We start from the raw sequence: 18,721 nt of genomic DNA on the forward strand, positions 1-18,721 counted from the left end.
CAGCTCGTTAAGTTAATGCGCTCCTCCATAAGGGAGGAGGTCACTCAGCAGCTTCGCCCCGAACCAGGCAGGGGAAGGAGCAGAACCCATTCCAGGTCCCCTAGATCCCACAGAGACAATCGTCATGGGATTTGTGCTCTGCTTGATTCTGACCTGAGTGAGGTCAGTGAAGGGGATCTTCAGTCTGATTCAGACCACTTTTCAGATCCCGAAACGCAGCCCCCTGAAGTAGCTGAAAAGTCCCATCGCATGTTTCAAATTGAACAGCTTACCACATTGTTATCTAAAACTATCGCAGCTTTGGAGCTGCATGACTCAGCAGAAGCTGAGGATCCCAATTCCACAAAGGCTGCCCAAAAGGGCTTAGTTCCATCTTCACAGCTGAGGAAGATAAAGAGAAATTTTTCCCTCTGCCTGAATCCTTTGAAAGAAAATTCAAGAGGGAGTGGGTTAATCCAACTGAAAAGAGGGGTTTCCCCTCTATCTTTAAAAAGTTGTATCTTGCCCCTGACCATTTGCACAATCTGATCAAAAACCCCTTAGTCGACGGCCCGGTGTCCGCCCTGCACTCGGGGGGCCTAGTCTCCAGAGATGGGGAGGGTAACCTAAGGCACCCCATGGACAGGAGGGCAGACAGCAGCTTGCGCAAACTCCATGAAGCAGCGGCCATGGCCACCAGGATCTTAGCCCCCACAGCCACGGTTTCTAGAGCCACCATTGTCTGGCTACAACGTTTGCTGGCCATCATTCCACCGGGTGATAGGGGTGTCAGGGAAGGAGTAGAAAGAATCATGATGGCAGTGTCTTTTTTGGCAGACGCCTCGCTAGATGCCTTCCTGACCACATCACATATTATGGCTTCAGCGTCTGTAGCCCGCCGCATACTGTGGCTTAAGCCATGGCAGGCGGACAACCTCTCCAAAACTGTAGTTTCCAGCTATGACTTTCGGGGGGGATTCTGTTTGGCGCTGAGCTAGATAAGATCCTGGTGGAGACTAAGGATCACAAAAAGACCATGCCATGCTCAGTCAGAGCGGACAAGCCCAGGTTTCCTGCCCGACCTTCTTTTCGGTCCTTTCGTTCATCCTTCCAGCCACAGAGGGACTCCAGGAGACCAGGTTGGCAAGGACAGAGCTCCTTTCGTAAACGTCAGGAGCACAAGGGCCAGGACAAGTCAGGGAAGCCCTTTAGAGCCGAATTCAACAATAACAAGGCCTGACTGCCTGGACGCTCTGGTCGGCGGACGCCTCCAGTTTTTCCATCACCGCTGGACCCCACCGTTTGCGGACCGCTGGGTCCGGGAGATAGTTTCTTCAGGCTACTCCTTAGAGTTCCTTTCCTGGCCCAGAGATCATTTCATTCCCTCCCCAATAGGTACTCACCCAGAAAAAATAAGCAGGCTCCTTGCGGCCATCGATCACCTGATTTTGATCAAAGCCATCGAGCCAGTGCTGACGGAGCAGAGAGGGATGGGAGTGTACTCCCACTTTTTTACTGTCCCCAAAAAGAACGGGGACACCAGGGCTATCCTCAACCTCCAACATCTAAACCGTCATCTTCGGAAATTCAGATTCCGGATGGAATCTCTGAGGTCCACTGTGGCGGCAATTCAACAGGGCGACTTCATCACGTCGCTGGACCTGAAGGAAGTTTACTTTCACATCCCCATCCATCCGTCCCATCACAGGTTTCTGAGATTTGCTCTGGGGGACCAGCACTTCCAGTATGTAGCGCTCCCCTTCGGGTTAGCCACGGCCCCCAGAGTTTTCACCAAAGTGTTGGTGGCACCAATTGCTTTGCTTCGCAGCAAGGGGGTGCACATCTACCCCTACCTCGACGACCTGCTTATCAGGTCGAGGTCCCAATTCCAGGCATCAGAGGATGTCCTGCTAGTGCGGGAGACCCTTGCGGACCATGGTTTCCTGGTCAACCTGGACAAGAGCTCGATCCTCCCCTCCCAAAGGATGGAGCACCTAGGAGCTCTAATAGACACAGTGTCTTGCACACTGTTTGTCCCTCCGGCAAAGGTTCTCAAGATCTGGGAGGCTTGCTACAAAGTGCTGACGGAGAGCTCCACGTCCTTGATGCAACTGGCAAGCCTACTGGGTCTCCTGTTATCCACCATAGACCTAATTCAATGGGGCAGGGCCCATGCACGCCCTTTGCAAACCTTCCTGCGCCCCTTTGCCAGGCAGATCATTGGCAGAAAGAACCGGTCCCTGTCCCTCCCCCTAACGGTCCGTCTTTCCCTCCGATGGTGGATGCATGCAGTCAACCTGGGAGGAGGGAAAGTTTTTGCTCCACAGAACCTGATCCATATCTTCTCAGACGCGAGCCTTCTGGGTTGGGGAGCGAAGTTGGAACACCATCTGGCACAGGGCTCATGGTCAGCAGTTCAGGCTCGCCTCCCCATCAACATCCTGGAAGTTCGGGCTGTCTTTCTTGCCCTAAAAGCCTTCCGTCCACTGATTCTGCGCAGACACGTCGTGATACACATAGACAATATGTCAATGAAGTGCTATCTGAACCATCAAGGGGGATCCAAGTCCTCCCAATTGCACAAGGAAGCGTTCCGCATCCTCATCTGGGCCGAGGCAAATCTAGCATCCCTGCGCGCAGAACACGTAAAAGGGCTTCTGAACATCGAAGCAGACTGGCTAAGTTGAAAAAAGGTCTCCAACGCAGAATGGAAATTGAATCCGGAGATCTTCAGATTGATAACGACCAGATTCGGGGTTCCAGTGATCGATCTATTTGCATCACCCCTCAACGCTCAGATCAGCCGTTTTTGTGCCCGGTTTTACCATCCACAGGCCTGGAAGACAGACGCTCTGAATATTTCCTGGCCAGACGGCCTACTTTGTGCCTTTCCCCCTCTGCCTCTTCTATACCGCTTTCTTCGGAGGGTCCAAGCGGAGGGCAGGTTAGTCATTCTAGTAGCCCCAGACGGGCCCAGGAGATCCTGGCATTCGGTGCTACAGCAGCTGTCCATCGCTCTTCCCTTTTGTCTGCCGATCGTTCCGGACCTGCTGTCGCAGGGTCCTCTGTTCCACCAAGATCCCGTATGGCTCAAGCTGACCGCTTGGCTCTTGAGCGGCAACGCCTAAGACATAAGGGTTTTTCTGAAGCAATCGTTGACACCATGATAGCAGCCCGACGTAGGTCCACCATTGCCATCTACAACGCTTCCTGGAAGGTTTTCGCTAGATGGTGCAGGAGGAAGGATGTAGATCCGGAATCTCCCTCCCTTCCCTTCATCCTCACCTTTCTGCAAGAAGGTTTTGTCTCAGGGTTACGCAGTTCCACGCTTCATTGTCAACTGGCGGCTATAGCCACCGTTCTGCCCCCAGTGGAGGGTTTCCCGGTCACTAGGCATCCCGACATACAAAATTTTTTGAAGGGAGTTCAGCAGTCCCAGCCCCCTGTAGCACACCGTTTCCCTTCCTGGCGGCCACATGTCGTCCTGGATGCTCTTACAACTTCCCCGTTTGAGCCAGTCCAGTCGATACACCTACGCTGGCTTCGTATGAAGCTCTTGTTTTTGGTGGCCATCACCTTGGCCAGACGGGTATCTGAAATCAGGGCTATCTCTGTTAATCCTAACCTGTGTCTTTTTTTCCCTGATAGGGTGGTCTGAAGCCCGACCCGTCATTTCGACCTAAAGTAGCTTCAGGGTTCCATCTAGCGCAGGACATTATCCTGCCAAATTTCTGCCCAAAACCTACCCATCCGCGGGAAAGGCTTTGGCACTGTCTGGATGTGAGGCGGTCTCTCAAGGCGTTTATCATACGCACAAAACAACTGAGAAAATCGGAATCACTTTTTGTGAATGTAGTTCCACCCAGGGTAGGTGAACTGATGTCCACCGCCTCCATCAGTTCTAACATCAAAGCGTGTATCATTGAGGCCCACAAAGCGAAACAGATTCCAATCCCCACTGGAATTACGGCTCATTCTACTAGGAGTGCGGCTGCCAACGCGGCCCTGTTAAGCACGTTCCCCTAGAGCAGTTTTGTAGGGCGGCCACTTGGGCCTCTCCCTCTTCCTTGTGAGGCATTACAGGTTATCCTCTCCGGATGCTGTCCAGGCGTCCTTCGGGAGAAGGGTCCTGGAACACGTTGTGGAAACTAACTGAACCCGCCCTTTTTGGGGCACTGCTGGGGGAGTACCCACAAGATGGCTGAAACCATCCAAGAGAACGACCCATTGGATACTCACCGTGAAGGGGTCTTCTCTTGGGTGGTGGAAGCCATCTTGGCCCTCCCTATTCGTTCTTTTCTCACAATGTGTCCAGGCATAGTACTGAGGAGTTTGTCCACTGGCCCATGTGTTCTTGGGCAATTGTTTATATGTTAACGTTTGGTCCCTTCTATGTTGGCTTTTTGGACCTTTTGTTGGTTTCATGTGGTTGGTCTGTTACTTGTTTGTGTGAATCACTCGGCCGATCAGATACTGGAGAAAATTGGCGGCAACAGACCAACAGGAAGTGACCAAATATCTTTTCCTGCCTACCAAAATCGGAAGGATAAAGAAGACCCACAAGATGGCTTCCACCACCCAAGAGAAGACCCCTTCACGGTGAGTATCCAATGGGTCGTTTTTCTGCTCCACAGCTGCATGCTCTGGTCGACGGGCATGCTTCCAAACAAAAACTTTGCTACGTCTTACTTTTGGGGGATGCTTTATATTTAGCACTTCAGCAAAGCCTCTACTACGTCTTATTTTCAGGGGATGTCTTATTTTCGGGGAAACAGGGTATATGTGGGAAATTTAGCATGGTTATTTTCAGATGTCATGCTAAGAATAAGGACCCAGCCATTGGATTATATTTGACTAGAAGCAAAGCCCATTGTGGGGGAGATGCAATGGGCCCTAGGAAAAGGTGGAAGAGGAAGCATCTCCCCTGCAATGGGCTTTAGTGGGGGCGTAGCCCTCCCTTGCTTCCAGCGTGATGTGTACCACTTACTTGGTTCTGGGTTTGTGACTTGCAGGTGGACAGCTTGGAGAGGTGTGGCTTGCAGTGGGGGGGAAGGTGGCAAAAAGAGGCTTGGCGTGGTGGAGTGGAGTAGGGGGGAATGGAATTACTTTTTGTTTGGGGGAGGTTGGAAAGGTGAGGGTTGTGGTGGGGAGGATGGAATGGAGAGGGTTGGGGTGGGTGAAGAGTGGAAAGATAAGACTTGCATTGGTGGGGGAAGGGTTGAAAGCTGTGGCTAGGGGTGGGAAAGGCTGAACAATTATCATATTTCTAAGTGAAAGACTAGAATGCTGATTATAACCAAGTTTCAATCCAATCCAAGACAGAGGCGTAGCTAGGGAAAATGGAGCCCGGTGCAAAATTTGAGATTTGCACGCACGCTCCCCATGTTAATTTGTATTTTTTGTGGTTTTTTCAGTTTTTGGACTGCAGGGGGCGCAGTCTTTAGGCTAGCAGCACCTAAATTTCAGGTATCTTTAGGAGACTCTCCTGATGATACCACCCAGGTATGGTAAAGTTTGGTTCACGGGGTTCAAAGTTATAGACCCTCAAAGGTGTAGCCCAGGGGTCGGCTACCTTTACCACCCAAAGATCCATTTGGACCCGTTTTCCACAGCCCTGAAGATCTACTGAGCCGCCTCTGGTTTGGCCCCTCCACTCACCTTTCCTTCCAGCGCTGGGAGGCGGAGATGCCGGGCAGGGAAACCTGCTCTGCTTCACAGAGCAGGCAGCCACCTGGTCTGTGGGGCAGAGGGGGGATGGTGGCCATGGCCTGCCCAGTGCCGCTGCCTCTCGCACTGCGGGAGGCAGTGGTGCCGGGCAGGGAAAGCCCCTCTGCACGACGAAGCAGGCAGCCGCCTGCTCCATGGGGCAGAGGGGGGATAGCAGCTGCTCTGGAGGGACACACCCACACTACCCTCCAACCTCCAGGGGTCAGAGGGCAGTGTGGGCATGCCCCTCCAGTTCCCCAGAGCAGTGCTGGAAGGAGAGGGGAGTGGAGGGGACGCGAAAAGCGACACCCTCACGCACGGAGCCTCCTGCAGTTTGGCCCTTCCACTCACCTTCCCTTCCAGCGCTGCTCTGGAGGGACACACCCACGCTACCCTCTGACCTCCAGGCCACGTGGAGCCACAGTGTAAGGCTGAAAGAGCCACATGCAGCTCCAGAGCCTTGGGTTGCAGACCCCTGGTGTAGCCCAATCTCTTATTAGCTCCCATTGGAAACAATGGGGGATGGGGCACCCCCTTTGGGTGTCCTTAACTTTGTGCCCCCTGAACCAAACCTCACCAAACGTGGGTGGTATCATCAGGAGGGTCTCCTAAAAATACCCTGAAATTTTGGTGCTGCCAGCCTAAAACTGCGCCCCCTTCAGGCCAAAAACTGAAAAACAACCAAAAAATACAAAAAACACAAACCTGGATTTTTGTGCCCCGAGGCGCTCACCTGGTGCAACGCGCCCCCCCTGGCCCCCTTGTAGCTTTGCCTCTGATCCAAGAACAGATTCATGAAGGGCTGTTTTCCAATAAATCAGACACAAAACCAAACATTTACCTGGACATATTTCAGCCTCTATTAAAAAAATAAAAGTTTGAAGCAAAGTTCAAGCAAATGGCTGCAGATTGCATTTAAGTAGAAGTGATATTCTGTACTTTATCAGTGTATTTTGTGTTATTAATTTTTGATGATATATCGAAAATTTTATTATCCTATACAAGGATTGGGAGTTTGGTATTGTGTTTCCAATAAAGGATATTCCAGAACTGTCAGGGGACTACTTTTTGTGCGTATTGTTCTTTGAGCTAGCTTTAGAGGTTAATTCACTGAGTGAGGTTCAAGCTTAGAGGCCTGGCAGTCTGCTCACCACACCTCCATCTGTCTTCTCTCTCCCTTTTCCCTCCTCAACCAAATATCTTGCAGCTGCCGTCAAGGACCATTGAAAGTATTTACATTTTAATCTTTTTTGCACATATATGCACACGATTGCACAGCCTCTTGTACCAATCTCTTGAGAGCCTTACACTGACTTAGCTTCTTCTCTGATGCCATAACTTGAATATGAAGAAAGAATTAGTTATCTTTTGGTTCAAACCCTCCTTTTTCTATCTTTCGTACAAAAGGTTTTAATCATCTTTGTACCAAATACAGATATCACAAGAACAATACAACAATTTAGCAATTTTTAGAAAGCAAAATAAATGGCAACTTCAGTCTGACACCACTGGGTAAAACTTAGTGGCTAAGGAGCAAGCACTTTTCTTGGAGCTGGAGGACATCTTATTGGATGATTTCTACCCCATCTCAGGGAGGCAGGAACAAGAATTCCTATCAAGTCTTGGTCTCCATTTTAGCCAGTGTTTTTCCTGCCTTGACAGGGAATGCGCAGGATTCTTAGGTCTCCTGCACCCTGCTTCTGTTTTTGTGGTCTTTGTGTGTGATCCGTCCTCCTGTTTCCTTATTCTTGTCTACAACAGTTGCCTTTCCAAAAAATCTCTATCTTAACCTTACTAAGGCCCTTTACTCTTCTAAGTTCTTTGTGCCCTTTCCCCTTCTTCTTGCCAAAATTGGCCCTTAAGACAGCAGACAGGGAATTCTCCCCCACTAGGGAAAACTTCCACAAGTCCTCTGCTGAGGCAACTAGAGCAGCCCATAGAAGGGCTGACTTCCCTTCCCGGGACCACCTTTCAGAGTGCCCAGACAAGAGTCCCTCTAGCCACATTGTTTGCAAGCACGTACTGAGAACCGCACCATTCACAAGCGCGCACCAGAGAAAGGGGCCGGTCTCCTGGAGGCGGAGGTCATCTTGTATGGGTGGTTCTTTACCCCTTCTCTGGGAGGCAGGAAACGCCTTTTTTCAACTTCCTGTCCTTCTTATCAGGCTCCATCTTGCCAGTATTGTTTCTGCCTCTAATGGGAAAGGCCGGATCTCTGCTAGGCTCCTCTGCTTATCTACCCTTATGGTTATTTCTACAGTCTCTGCTTTTCTTGTGTACTCCTCTTTCATCTTATATTATTTTTCCTATCTCAACTCTGCTTTCTAGCATTCGGAAACTTTCGTTCTTGCTTCACATCTCTCTCTCTCCCCTATTTCCTGCCAAACCCCAAGCCACCAGATAATTTTCCCTTCCGAGATGGAAGGAACTCTCCCAATCAACAGAGAACTTGGAAACCTTCTCCAAATCGGCAGCAGAAGCTATGAGGGCAGCTGTGGCATGTAATTTTATTGCCATTCTGGGAGGTCACCAGACTGACCTGGAGGAGGCACAACCATCCCTCCTAGGAGGCCATTAGGCTGACCCAGAGGAGGGCACCAATAGCCGCGTGGGAGGCTGACAGGCTGACTTAGGTGCGCGAAGAAGGCGCAGGGAAAGAAAAAGAAGAAACCTCTGGCTGCAGATTGAAGCATCCAATCAGTCCTGGAACAAGAGAGGTTGCTGGCATCTACTCACACTACTTTACTGTCCCCAAACGCAGTAGGGACTGGCGGGCCAACCTGAATCTCAGATACATCAACAGACATATCCATCTTTGAAGATTCAGGATGGAGACCCTGCGTTCCATCACAGAAGTGCTGAGACCAGGAGATTACCTCACCTTCCTTGATCTTACAGAGGCCTGCCTGCATGTCCCCATTTTGGTCAGAACAGACGTTTCAGCAAAAATGTACCTGAACAATTAGGGGGGCTCAAGATCATCACATCTCCACAGGGAAGCCTCCCCGGACAATGCTCAACTACTGGGGTTCATGACCAAGTACTTTTATCCCAGATCCGCAGTGACTGACACCTTGAACTTGCAGGACTGCTATATGCCTTCCCACCGATACCAGTAATTCCGAAACTCCTGAGCAAGATTGCCGAGGAAAGAGCTGTGGTGATCGTAGTGACCCCTTACTGGCCAAGATGCCCCTGGTTTTTGGTACTACAACAGCCAGCAAAAAAACCTCCATTCCATTCCATCTACCTTCCATTCATCTACCTTCCATTCCAGATCTGCTGATCCAGGGACCACTCTCGCACCCAAGGCCAGGGTGGTTCAATTTGACCATGTGGCTATTGAGAGAGAAAGGTTGAAGAAAACTCTGAGAAAGTTATAGACACACTACTGACATCCTGTCGACAAGCCACGGTCTGTATATGCAATTCCACCTGAAAGGCCTTCGTCCGCTGGAACAGGCAACGTCATATCGACCCAGAACATCCATTTGTAGACAAAATGCTACAGGTACCCTTGGTGGATGCACCAGTCATGGCAACCCAGTCACCCGTGCTGATTGCAAAAGATGGTAAGGGCACCCTAAAGGACTTTATGGACAAAAGACCTGATGTTATGCTTAAACAGTCTCATGAATCTTGGCTATGAAAGCCATAGCACCAACCTCCACTGTAGCCAGAGCCATATTAGTCTGGGTCAGATGCATCCTTGAGCTGTTGCCTCTGGAAGAAACTGCCGTCAGAGAAGGACTCGAGCATATCGGGATAGGCTCCACCTTCCAAGCAGATGCCACCCTCAATGCCCTAGTTCTGCCAGCACATTCCTTAGCATTGGCAGTGGTGGCCTGACACAATGCCTGGCTTAGGACCTGGCAGGCAGATAATCATTCCAAAACATTGGTGACTGGTTATTCCTTTCAAGGTCAGACACTATTTGGGAAGGACCTCGACCAAATTCTAATCAAGACCAAAGATAAAAAGAAGGCCCTACCAAAGTTTTTCGCTCGGATAAGACCCTTTCCTGGCCTAGAACATCCTTTTGTTCACAATGGACCTTGCCCAGAGCCCCCCAAGATGGTAGGAGTGTGCCTTGATTCAACAAGGACAGTAGGTTCAACTCTTGGTACCCTAGAGGTTCTGGTTCCTTTTGCTACAGAGGTAACTTCCGCTCAAGATTTGACAAAAACCCCAAGACAGACTCCCAACAGAGAGGCAATCCCGATATGTGGTCGGCTCCTCCATTTTCAGGAATTCTGGAGAGGCAACTATGTTGATTCCTGAACGAGAGAGGTGGTGTCTGAAAGTTTCACCATAGAATTCCTTCATCTTCTCCCCTCTCTTTTCCTAACCTCCCCACTCAGCTCCAGAGCTGACAAACTATCATGGACATTGAACGCCATAGCCTACCTACTGGCTATCTCAGCAATCAAACCGGTTCCGAAGGAAGAGCTATGCTGCAGACATTTCTCGCATTTCTTTACAGTCCCCAAAAAGACCAGGGACTGGAGAGCGATCCTCAATCTTCGAACGGTCAAAAAATACATCAGGCTTCGCAGATTCAAAATGGAGTCTCTCCGGACGATTTCAGAGGCTCTCAGAAAAAGGAGTCTTCATGACATTCCTGGATCTGTCCAAAGCTTATTTGCAAATCCCGATCAGACCTCCTAACAGAAGGTTCCTCAGATTCACAGCAGAAAGATCACTACCAGTTCAGGGCTCTTCCATTCATCCTAGACTCAGCCCCAAGGGTATTCTCCAAGGTGCTGTTGGCTCCGATCACACTCCTTCATCAGCAGGGCATGCACATTCACCCATACCTGGACGACTTCCTCATCAGGTCCACATCCAGAGAGGCTGCAGTCCAAGATCTAAACCAAGTGATGATGGTTCTACAACAACATGGGTTTCTGATCAACAAGGACAAAAGCTCCCTGATTCCATCACAGTGGATCCTCCATCTAGGCGCCATCATTGATTCAACCAAGGACGCCTTCTTCCCTCCAGAGGAAAAAATCACCAAGATCCAGAGGATGATAGCTTCCTTACTTCAACCCCAGTCAGCCTCGCTTCTGTTCCTGGTCAAACTCCCAGGCCAGTGGTGGCGAACCTATGGCACTCCAGATCAATCAATCAGATGTTCATGGACTACAATTCCCATCAGCCCCTGCCAGCATGGCCAATTGGCCATGCTGGCAGGGGCTGATGGGAATTGTAGTCCATAAACATCTGAAGTGCGATAGGTTTGCCACCACGGTCCTAGGCAGTCTCATAGTCTCAATAGACCTGGTTCAGTGGGGAGATTCCATGCTTGTCCCCTCCATATCAGTGGGACTTTATCAACAAGAGGGATTGGACATTACCAATTCCTCGATTCCTCAAGGAACAACTCCTGTAGTGGCACCACAGGCCGAATCTGAATCAAGGGAAGCAGTATCTGGCAATCAACCCAGTTCAGATATTTACAGACGCCAGCCTAGGGAATCAGTACGGTCAAGGAAGATGGATATCCAGCCAGTCCAAACTACCCATCAACATCCTGGAGGTCAAAGCCATCAAGATGGCCCTGCAACAATTTCAGGCTGTAATCAAGAACCAGCATGTGTTAGTCTGCACAGGCGACATTGCGGCGAAGACCTACATAAACAACCAGGGAGGCTCAAAATCATCACACCTACATCAAGAAGTGAGCAAGATACTTGCCTGGGCGGAGGACAATCTCCTGATCCTAAAGGCCAAACACATTAAGGGAATCCTGAACCTGGATGCAGATTGGCTAAGCCAATAAATGATATCTCCAGCAGAATGGTCCTTCAACAAAACAACCTTTCGGTCCATAACACGTAAGTTCGGGATTCCAACGGTGGACCTTTTTGCAACAGCAGAGAATACACAGGTCCAGCACTTCATGTCCAGGTTCTTCCATCCCAGAGCCCTAGCGGTGGACACGCTCTCCGCTCAATGGCTGTCAGGTCTTCTATATTCCTTTCCTCCAACGCCCATCATTCCAAAATTACTCAGAAAAATCATGACAGAGAGAGTTTGGGTGATTCTCATTGCTCCCTACTGGCCAAGGAGGCCTTGGTTCTTTGCAACCCAGGAGCTTTCAACGAGTCCTCCCTTCCAGATCCTGGTAACTCCAGACCAGGTGTCTGCAACCTGTGGCTCTCCAGATGTTTATGGACTATAATTCCCATCAGCCCCTGCCAGCATGGCCAATTGGTCATGCTGGCAGAGGCTGATGGGAATTGTAGTCCATGAACATCTGGAGAGCCGCAGGTTGCAGACCCCTGCTCCAGACCGTCTTACACAGGGACCTCTGAGACATCCCAACCCAAATTGGCTCACCTTGACCACCTGGCTGTTGAGCGGCGAAAACTCGCCATGAAGAGATATTCAGCAGCTGTAACAAACACCCTCTTGGCTTCAAGACAACCAGCTACCCTTCGCATCTATAACTATTTGTGGAACGCATGGGACAGAAGAAAACAAATTGACCTAGCTTTCTTCAGTATTGGACTTCCTCCAGGAACGTTTTGAGATGGGACTCTGCAGTAACACCTTAAGATGACAGATTGCTGCCCTGTCCATGATTTGGCATCCCTTCCAACACCTTTCAGCAACATAGCATCTGGACATTCTCTGATTCTTGAAGGGTGTGCAACAATCACAATCGCCAGTTTGTCACTGCTTCCCTTCATGGAAACTTCACACAGTACTCTCAGCACTTACTAAATCATCTTTCGAACCTATCCAAACCATTCACCTTAAGTGGCTCCAGATGAAGGTGCTCTTCTTGGTCACAATCACCTCCGCCAGAAGGGTTTCAGAGTTACAGGCTCTTTCCATCAATCCAAACCTCTGTGTGTTCCATAAGGACAAAGTAGTGCTCTGAGTGGATCTTACCTTCAGACCAAAAGCCAGCTCCATGTTCCCATTTGCAACAGGACATCGTTCTGCCCTCAACTATCACATCCTACAGAACGTTCTTGGCATACCCTGGTTGTTAGAAGAGCAGTCAAGGCAGTCATCATCAGGACTGAATCCATACATCAAACACAGACTCTCTTCATCAACACATCTGCTCCTAGGTTAGGCCTTCCTGTGTCCATGGCATCCATCAGCACAACTCTTAAGGCCTGTATCATAGAGGCACATAAGGCGTTGAATATATCAGTTCCATCAGGCATTACAGCTTACTCCACTTGCTCTGTGGCCACCAACACAGCATTCCATCATAGTGCTATCATGGAGCAAATCTGCAATGAAACTATTTGGTCTACCCTCTCCTCATTTGCCAAACACTACAAAATACAATCTTGGGCGGGGGGCCCCTGAAACCATCTTTGGATGGAGAGTCCTCGAACACATCATAGACACTTAATGATAGCCCACTCTAATTAGGGACACTGCTTTGGGAGGTCCCACCAAGATGTCCTCTGCCTCCATTGGATATTCACCATGAAGGGGCCTTCTCTTGGTAGGCAGGAGGTGGCCCATCCTGTGCATCGTTAGTGTCTTGCATGGGTCCAGATAACTCTTCTCTGAGGAACCTTGTTTATGCCAGGGTTGTATATACTATCCCTCCTTTATTCCTGTTGTTCTTGTTAGGGTTAATGTTGACTTCTGAGGGTTTTTTCCTGTGGTTATGTGTTCCTTCATGCTTTCCTGTTGTTTAAACTGCTCAGACGAATACTAGCTAAAATGAAGACCAAGACTTGACAGGAAGTTATGGAATTCTTGTTCCTTCCTCCCTGAGATGGGGTGGAAATCACCCACCAAGATGTCCTGCCTACCAAGAGAAGGCTCCTTCACGGTGAGTATCCAATGGACTGTTCTCCCACAAACTGACTGCCAGGTGTATACTCTGAGCAAGACTGTATTCTGATGTGATCAAACCAAGTTGATTGAGATCAAGCTTGAATCTGGTTTATGCTTGTTGTTCTGCCCTCTTTCTTTCTCACCATAGTGTACAGTGCTGATATCAAAGATTTTCTGATTTAGGAAATCTTCAGTCTGCTTTCCATTTGTTGCGACATTTAGACATTGCACCAAATTAGGTAATTTTTCTTGGCTACAGACATTTAAATCCAGGCACTGATCCAGGTATGAGAGTAGGTCCTTTTCCTTCATGCACTCACTCCTTTCTTGGCATCAGTTAAATAGTTATGGGGTGGCAGTGGTAAAGTCTGTTTCAGTAACTTCTCTCTGATGCCCAAGTTTTTCAGCCTTTACAACTCTAGACGTTGTTCTTCCTTAAAGCCATGGCATCCACAGTGTAAGTTCAGCCATTGTCCCTCCCCCCCACCAATAAATGCGAAGCTGAGCTTTCACAGGGTAGCCAGATGTTGGCATGAATGGGTTTTCTTCTTGTCTGACACTCATTGAAAAAATGCTCATAACCTATGGTTGTCTTTGAATTTTTCCTCCCCATTTCTCCTTAGATCCTAGCAAATATTTAATTATACTGCATCTGGTTTCTTTCCATCCTTTCCCTGTTTGTGATTTTTTTTCTTTTAGTAGTCAGATTTTTTGGCTACAGTCAGGGGACCTGTAAGCTTGTATTGTAACTGTGGTTGCATTAATTTTTTATTTATTATGTAATCCCTTTCTTGGGACTCAAGATGGATTACACAAATTAAAAGCCAGTAATAAACCATTAATAAACTTTCAACAATCAGTACTCCCTCTTCATAAAAATGCCCTCCTGGAAAGTTCTGTTTTTTACATTCTGCAAAAAGCAATGGTGTAGGAGCCTTCAGACTTTGTCTGGTTAAAGGTAGATTATTTTACTTGATGGAGGTCTTTGTGGAGAGCCTTGGTATAGGCAGTTACTGATCTTACTCAGTTGCATAGCTGTACCTTCAGAAGGCCCTGCTCACGTGAGCAAAGCTGTCATAGCATAATTGCATGAGATGATTCAAATCTCAAACCTGAACTGATTTAGATGTTTTATTTCTTACCAGCCTCATCAAAATATCCTATTCCTACAATAGCCATTTGAGCGACTTGCTTAGTCACATTTCAAACTTCATGATTCTGCAACTGACTTATTTCATACTATTTCTACAGAAGTATTTTAAACTGAATTTTGATTTGCCTATGGTTGTGGGAGTTGCTGCAGCAGAATTTCTAGAGATTCTCAGCTGAATACATGGCTTCCGGGTGTGCACGAATAACACTCGGGATTGCAATATGCAAGGGAATCAAAACTGTTAATATTTACTTGGGTTTTTTTTTTCCTTCTGGGAGTACTGCTATAATTGTTGTTTGCTCAGAAAAATCTGATCCCTTGATATTAACTACCAGCCACTTCAAGGAAATGCACTATAGTCTTATATTAGGAGAAATATGGATGCTAATACATGACTAACAGCGCAATCCAGAGCACTGAGGTTGCTGGAGGCAGCACGATGAAGACGGCAAAGTGCTGCCTCCAAGGAGTCTTCAGGCAGCACAGCAAGGAGGAAAAGCAACAAACCCTCCTGTTCCATAGCCCAACAGGCTGTCTGTGGGCTTCCAAGGCAGCATTTCTGGGCTGGAACACAAGTGGAAGTCAACTAATATCAGCTCCACCCCGAAGAATTCCCTCCCTGACCCCAGTCCCAACACCAGTGCAGCTTCATGGTGCCCTGGACCTCCGGGTTTTGCCACCATGGAGTTGAAGGTCAACTGGCCACCGACATGTCTTTCCCCTGCACCAGTGGGGCTGCCCCTTCTGCAGCAGCAGGGGAAATACATTGGCACAGTCCTCCACTGTTCCCTTTGCCCGTTTGACCCCCCCCCCCAATCTGGATGGGGCTACCCGTTTATTTGAAAATTGCTTTACGCCAAGAAGCAAAAGGTCATACCAAAAATAACAGTTTTGTATTCATTTTGCAAAGCTTAGTTTGATTGCAAATTATATGTTGGTAAATTATATGAATATTTTCCAGACTCTGAAATTTTTAATAAAGTGGGAAATTGGTGTTTTTCTTAATAGATATATCCAAGGAACAAGACAGCAGCTAGTGCAGTGAATGGAAAATTTCTGTGGGATATGAATGCTGTCTCCAGCAGCTTTCATAGGTTTCAGCTTTCGCACGTTTCAAGCTACTGTCACTTAACAGATTTCTAGATTCTGCAATTTTGGTAGCCTCTCTAAATGTCATTTATACACATGAAACAGGATTGTTTCTTACTAAATTTTTACACACTGATTGCTTTCAATTTTTATTAGGATCTTTTCATTACTAATCGAATTCAAATAATAGTAGATTGGATGGAAAATACCTTAAGTTCATTTAAAAATCATTATTAAGCATGAAATAAACATGCGTTATGCCAGGAACTTATATGCTCCCATTTTTAATATGTTTTTGTATTCAGAAATGTAACCATCAAAGGAGGAAATGGCTCAGAATTGGTTCTTCTGTTTTTGCTTTATAGAGGAGTGTAAGAAAAAGCAACTGTCTTAGAAAAGGCAAACATACTTAACATAGTTGCTGTAGTCCACAGATAGGATTTTGGGTGTCCCAAAGCTGTTTTTGTTTTGGTTGCCTTTGTACTACTTTTTTCAGATAGTTAAAATAGTATCTCATTCCCAGTCTTCCCATATTCTCTCCCCCCCCCCCCCCCCCATTTCCTTGATTAATGATAGAATTGAATTGTGGAATTCTATAAAATATGTGACTGGACTGTTTATGAGTCATACACCTGCTGTGTAATAACTTCTTTCATTTTATTTGGTCATTTGAAACCTATTTTTTCAGCTCAGGACAACTTACAATTTCAAAAACAACAGAAAACTATTAATACCTCCAGTATTTAAATTTGGGTTACTTAACCATTCTACCTGCCATTACAAACTAATCCATAGGGTTGGGGGAGGATGAAAGTAGGCAATATGATCTCTTCTCTCAATGGTGACAGGCAGGCACTTTCTCCCTGTGTAATGCTCATTAGTTTTCTCCACCAAGACTCATTAGTTTTGTCCACCAGAATTTGTGACATGGATGCTGTCCACCAACCAGATATTGCACTCTGTCATGTGTTTGACAGTTCATACAGTTGCAATCAGACATTAATGACAGGTGGAGAATTACATATTGTACTTCTCTGTTGGTGCACTCCTGTAATGCCATAGTTTGATTCACATGGTCCTTCTCTTTCCTATTAAAGAGAAGCAAATGGAAATCATGCAGTATATATCCTGTCTTGTTTGTATGTGCAAGAATCTACAAACTTTGCTGGGCTTACTAACCACTAGTTATTTTGTACATACGTCTTCGCAATTATTATTTTGTAATTGTAAAATTCTTCCCTACCACAATATTTAGTAAAAAATAAGTAAATTCCTAGACTGATCAGGCCTTCTGTTAGCTGTGTTAATAAAAAGAAAATGTTTTTTGCATCTGAGAAATGGGGTGAATGAAAATTGAAAGTAGAAAACAAATTTTGTTGTAAATAAAAAGTGTATTATTGAGACAGAAACCTTCTCATATAATCACAGTAGCTAGGACTACTGGCTATCAGGTTAAACTTTATAACACTGAAAACTCAGAACATTTTAATAATGTATTATCATTAAACACATTATAGTATATTATTTGTTGCCAAACCTATTTTCATATCAGCAAAAATCTTTAAAATATTGTATATGTTTATAGTTTATGTAGATATTATCTATTTTAAGTAAAACTCTTTCGCTCATTCTAAAAAAGAAAATACTTCAGTTTTTTTAGTGCTCCTCAAAATGTCCTAATTTTTCCATTAAAAAAAAGGTGTCCTTATTGTTTGGCAATTTGTGCTGTAGATTTTTCTTAGCAACAAGTAGGAGGTGATTGCTTTATGGACTTTTGTGTTTGACCGAATTGTTGGACTTTTTTCTTCTTGCAGGTCAGAAGACTTGTCTCCATTTACATGGTATTTTTCCTTATCTGTATGTTCCCTATGATGCTTATGGACAACAGCCAGAACATTATCTTCGTCATTTGGCATTCAGCATTGACCGAGCACTTAATGTAGCTTTAGGAAACCCATCCTCTTCTGTTCAGCATGTATTCAAAGTGTCTCTAGTATATGGAATGTAAGTACTGCTTTGTTACAACTTTAACTTGATTCCCCCACCCCCTTTCTACTAACATTGAAAAATGTATTTGCTAACAAAAGTTTAAAGAATTGTTAGATGAAAAAGGGGGTTGTGGGTTGGGGATAAGGAGGTGAATGTCTTTATACTTCAAATGTCGTCATACTCCAAACATACTTCTTCCCAACCACAAAGCCATAACAACTCATATCACCTTCTGTACATTGGTAGTATTCTGTTATTTGTCCTTTAGATTAACTAGCACATGACTGTAATTAAAAGTGGAAGGTCTAATATTCACAAGTCCCATATATGTGGAAGATTCTGTGCACATAAGGACCCCTGGATCAAACTGATTGATAGGGGGTGTATCCATGATATAACATCTTGCTGGATATGTGTTTTCCAGGCCTTTTTATGGTTACCATGAAAAGGAAAGACAGTTTATGAAGATCTATCTTTACAATCCTGCTATGGTGAAAAGGTAATTAAACACCTTTGCTTTTGTTAACAAAGAACATTTTCCTGTTGATATTAAATGTAGAGAAACTATAATATGCTTTAGTTCAGACTATACTTAAAATCAGTTCAAAAGCTTCAAACTTATTTAGAATGTTGTAGACTACCTGATGATGATGAAGAAAGAGAGTTGGTTTTTATACCCCACTTTTCTCTACCTTTGAAGAGTCTCAAAGCAGCTTACAATTACTTTCTCTTCCTCTCACCACAACAGATACCTTGATAGGCAGGTGGGGCTAAGACAGCTCTGAGAGAACTGTGACTAGCCCAAAGTCACCCAGCATGCTTCATGTGGAGGAGTGAGGAATCAAATCCAGATCTTCAAATTAGGTCATTCACCTTTAAAGTGAAAAATTCAAGAGTCTGATACAGCTACTGTCCCCTAAAGCAGCTTGTTATCTAGAAAGCTTAGTTAATTCTTTGAGAACCGAAGTCCTTTGGAATGATCTCCCT

The 18,721-nt window shown here is 46.4% G+C and overlaps 1 protein-coding gene across 1 annotated transcript in view; it reads left to right on the forward strand.

Moving 5' to 3' along the window:
* The window catches only part of REV3L (REV3 like, DNA directed polymerase zeta catalytic subunit), a 96,029-nt gene that overhangs the window by 5,526 nt on the left and 71,782 nt on the right, over nucleotides 1–18,721 (forward strand). The window contains exons 2-3 of the mRNA XM_048492641.1: nucleotides 17,560–17,749; nucleotides 18,159–18,233. Of these exons, the coding sequence (XP_048348598.1) occupies nucleotides 17,560–17,749; nucleotides 18,159–18,233 (265 nt within the window). The remainder of the gene's footprint in view (nucleotides 1–17,559; nucleotides 17,750–18,158; nucleotides 18,234–18,721) is intronic.

The sequence above is a fragment of the Sphaerodactylus townsendi genome, linkage group LG01 (genome assembly GCF_021028975.2).
Source record: "Sphaerodactylus townsendi isolate TG3544 linkage group LG01, MPM_Stown_v2.3, whole genome shotgun sequence".
Classification (NCBI taxonomy): domain Eukaryota; kingdom Metazoa; phylum Chordata; class Lepidosauria; order Squamata; family Sphaerodactylidae; genus Sphaerodactylus; species Sphaerodactylus townsendi.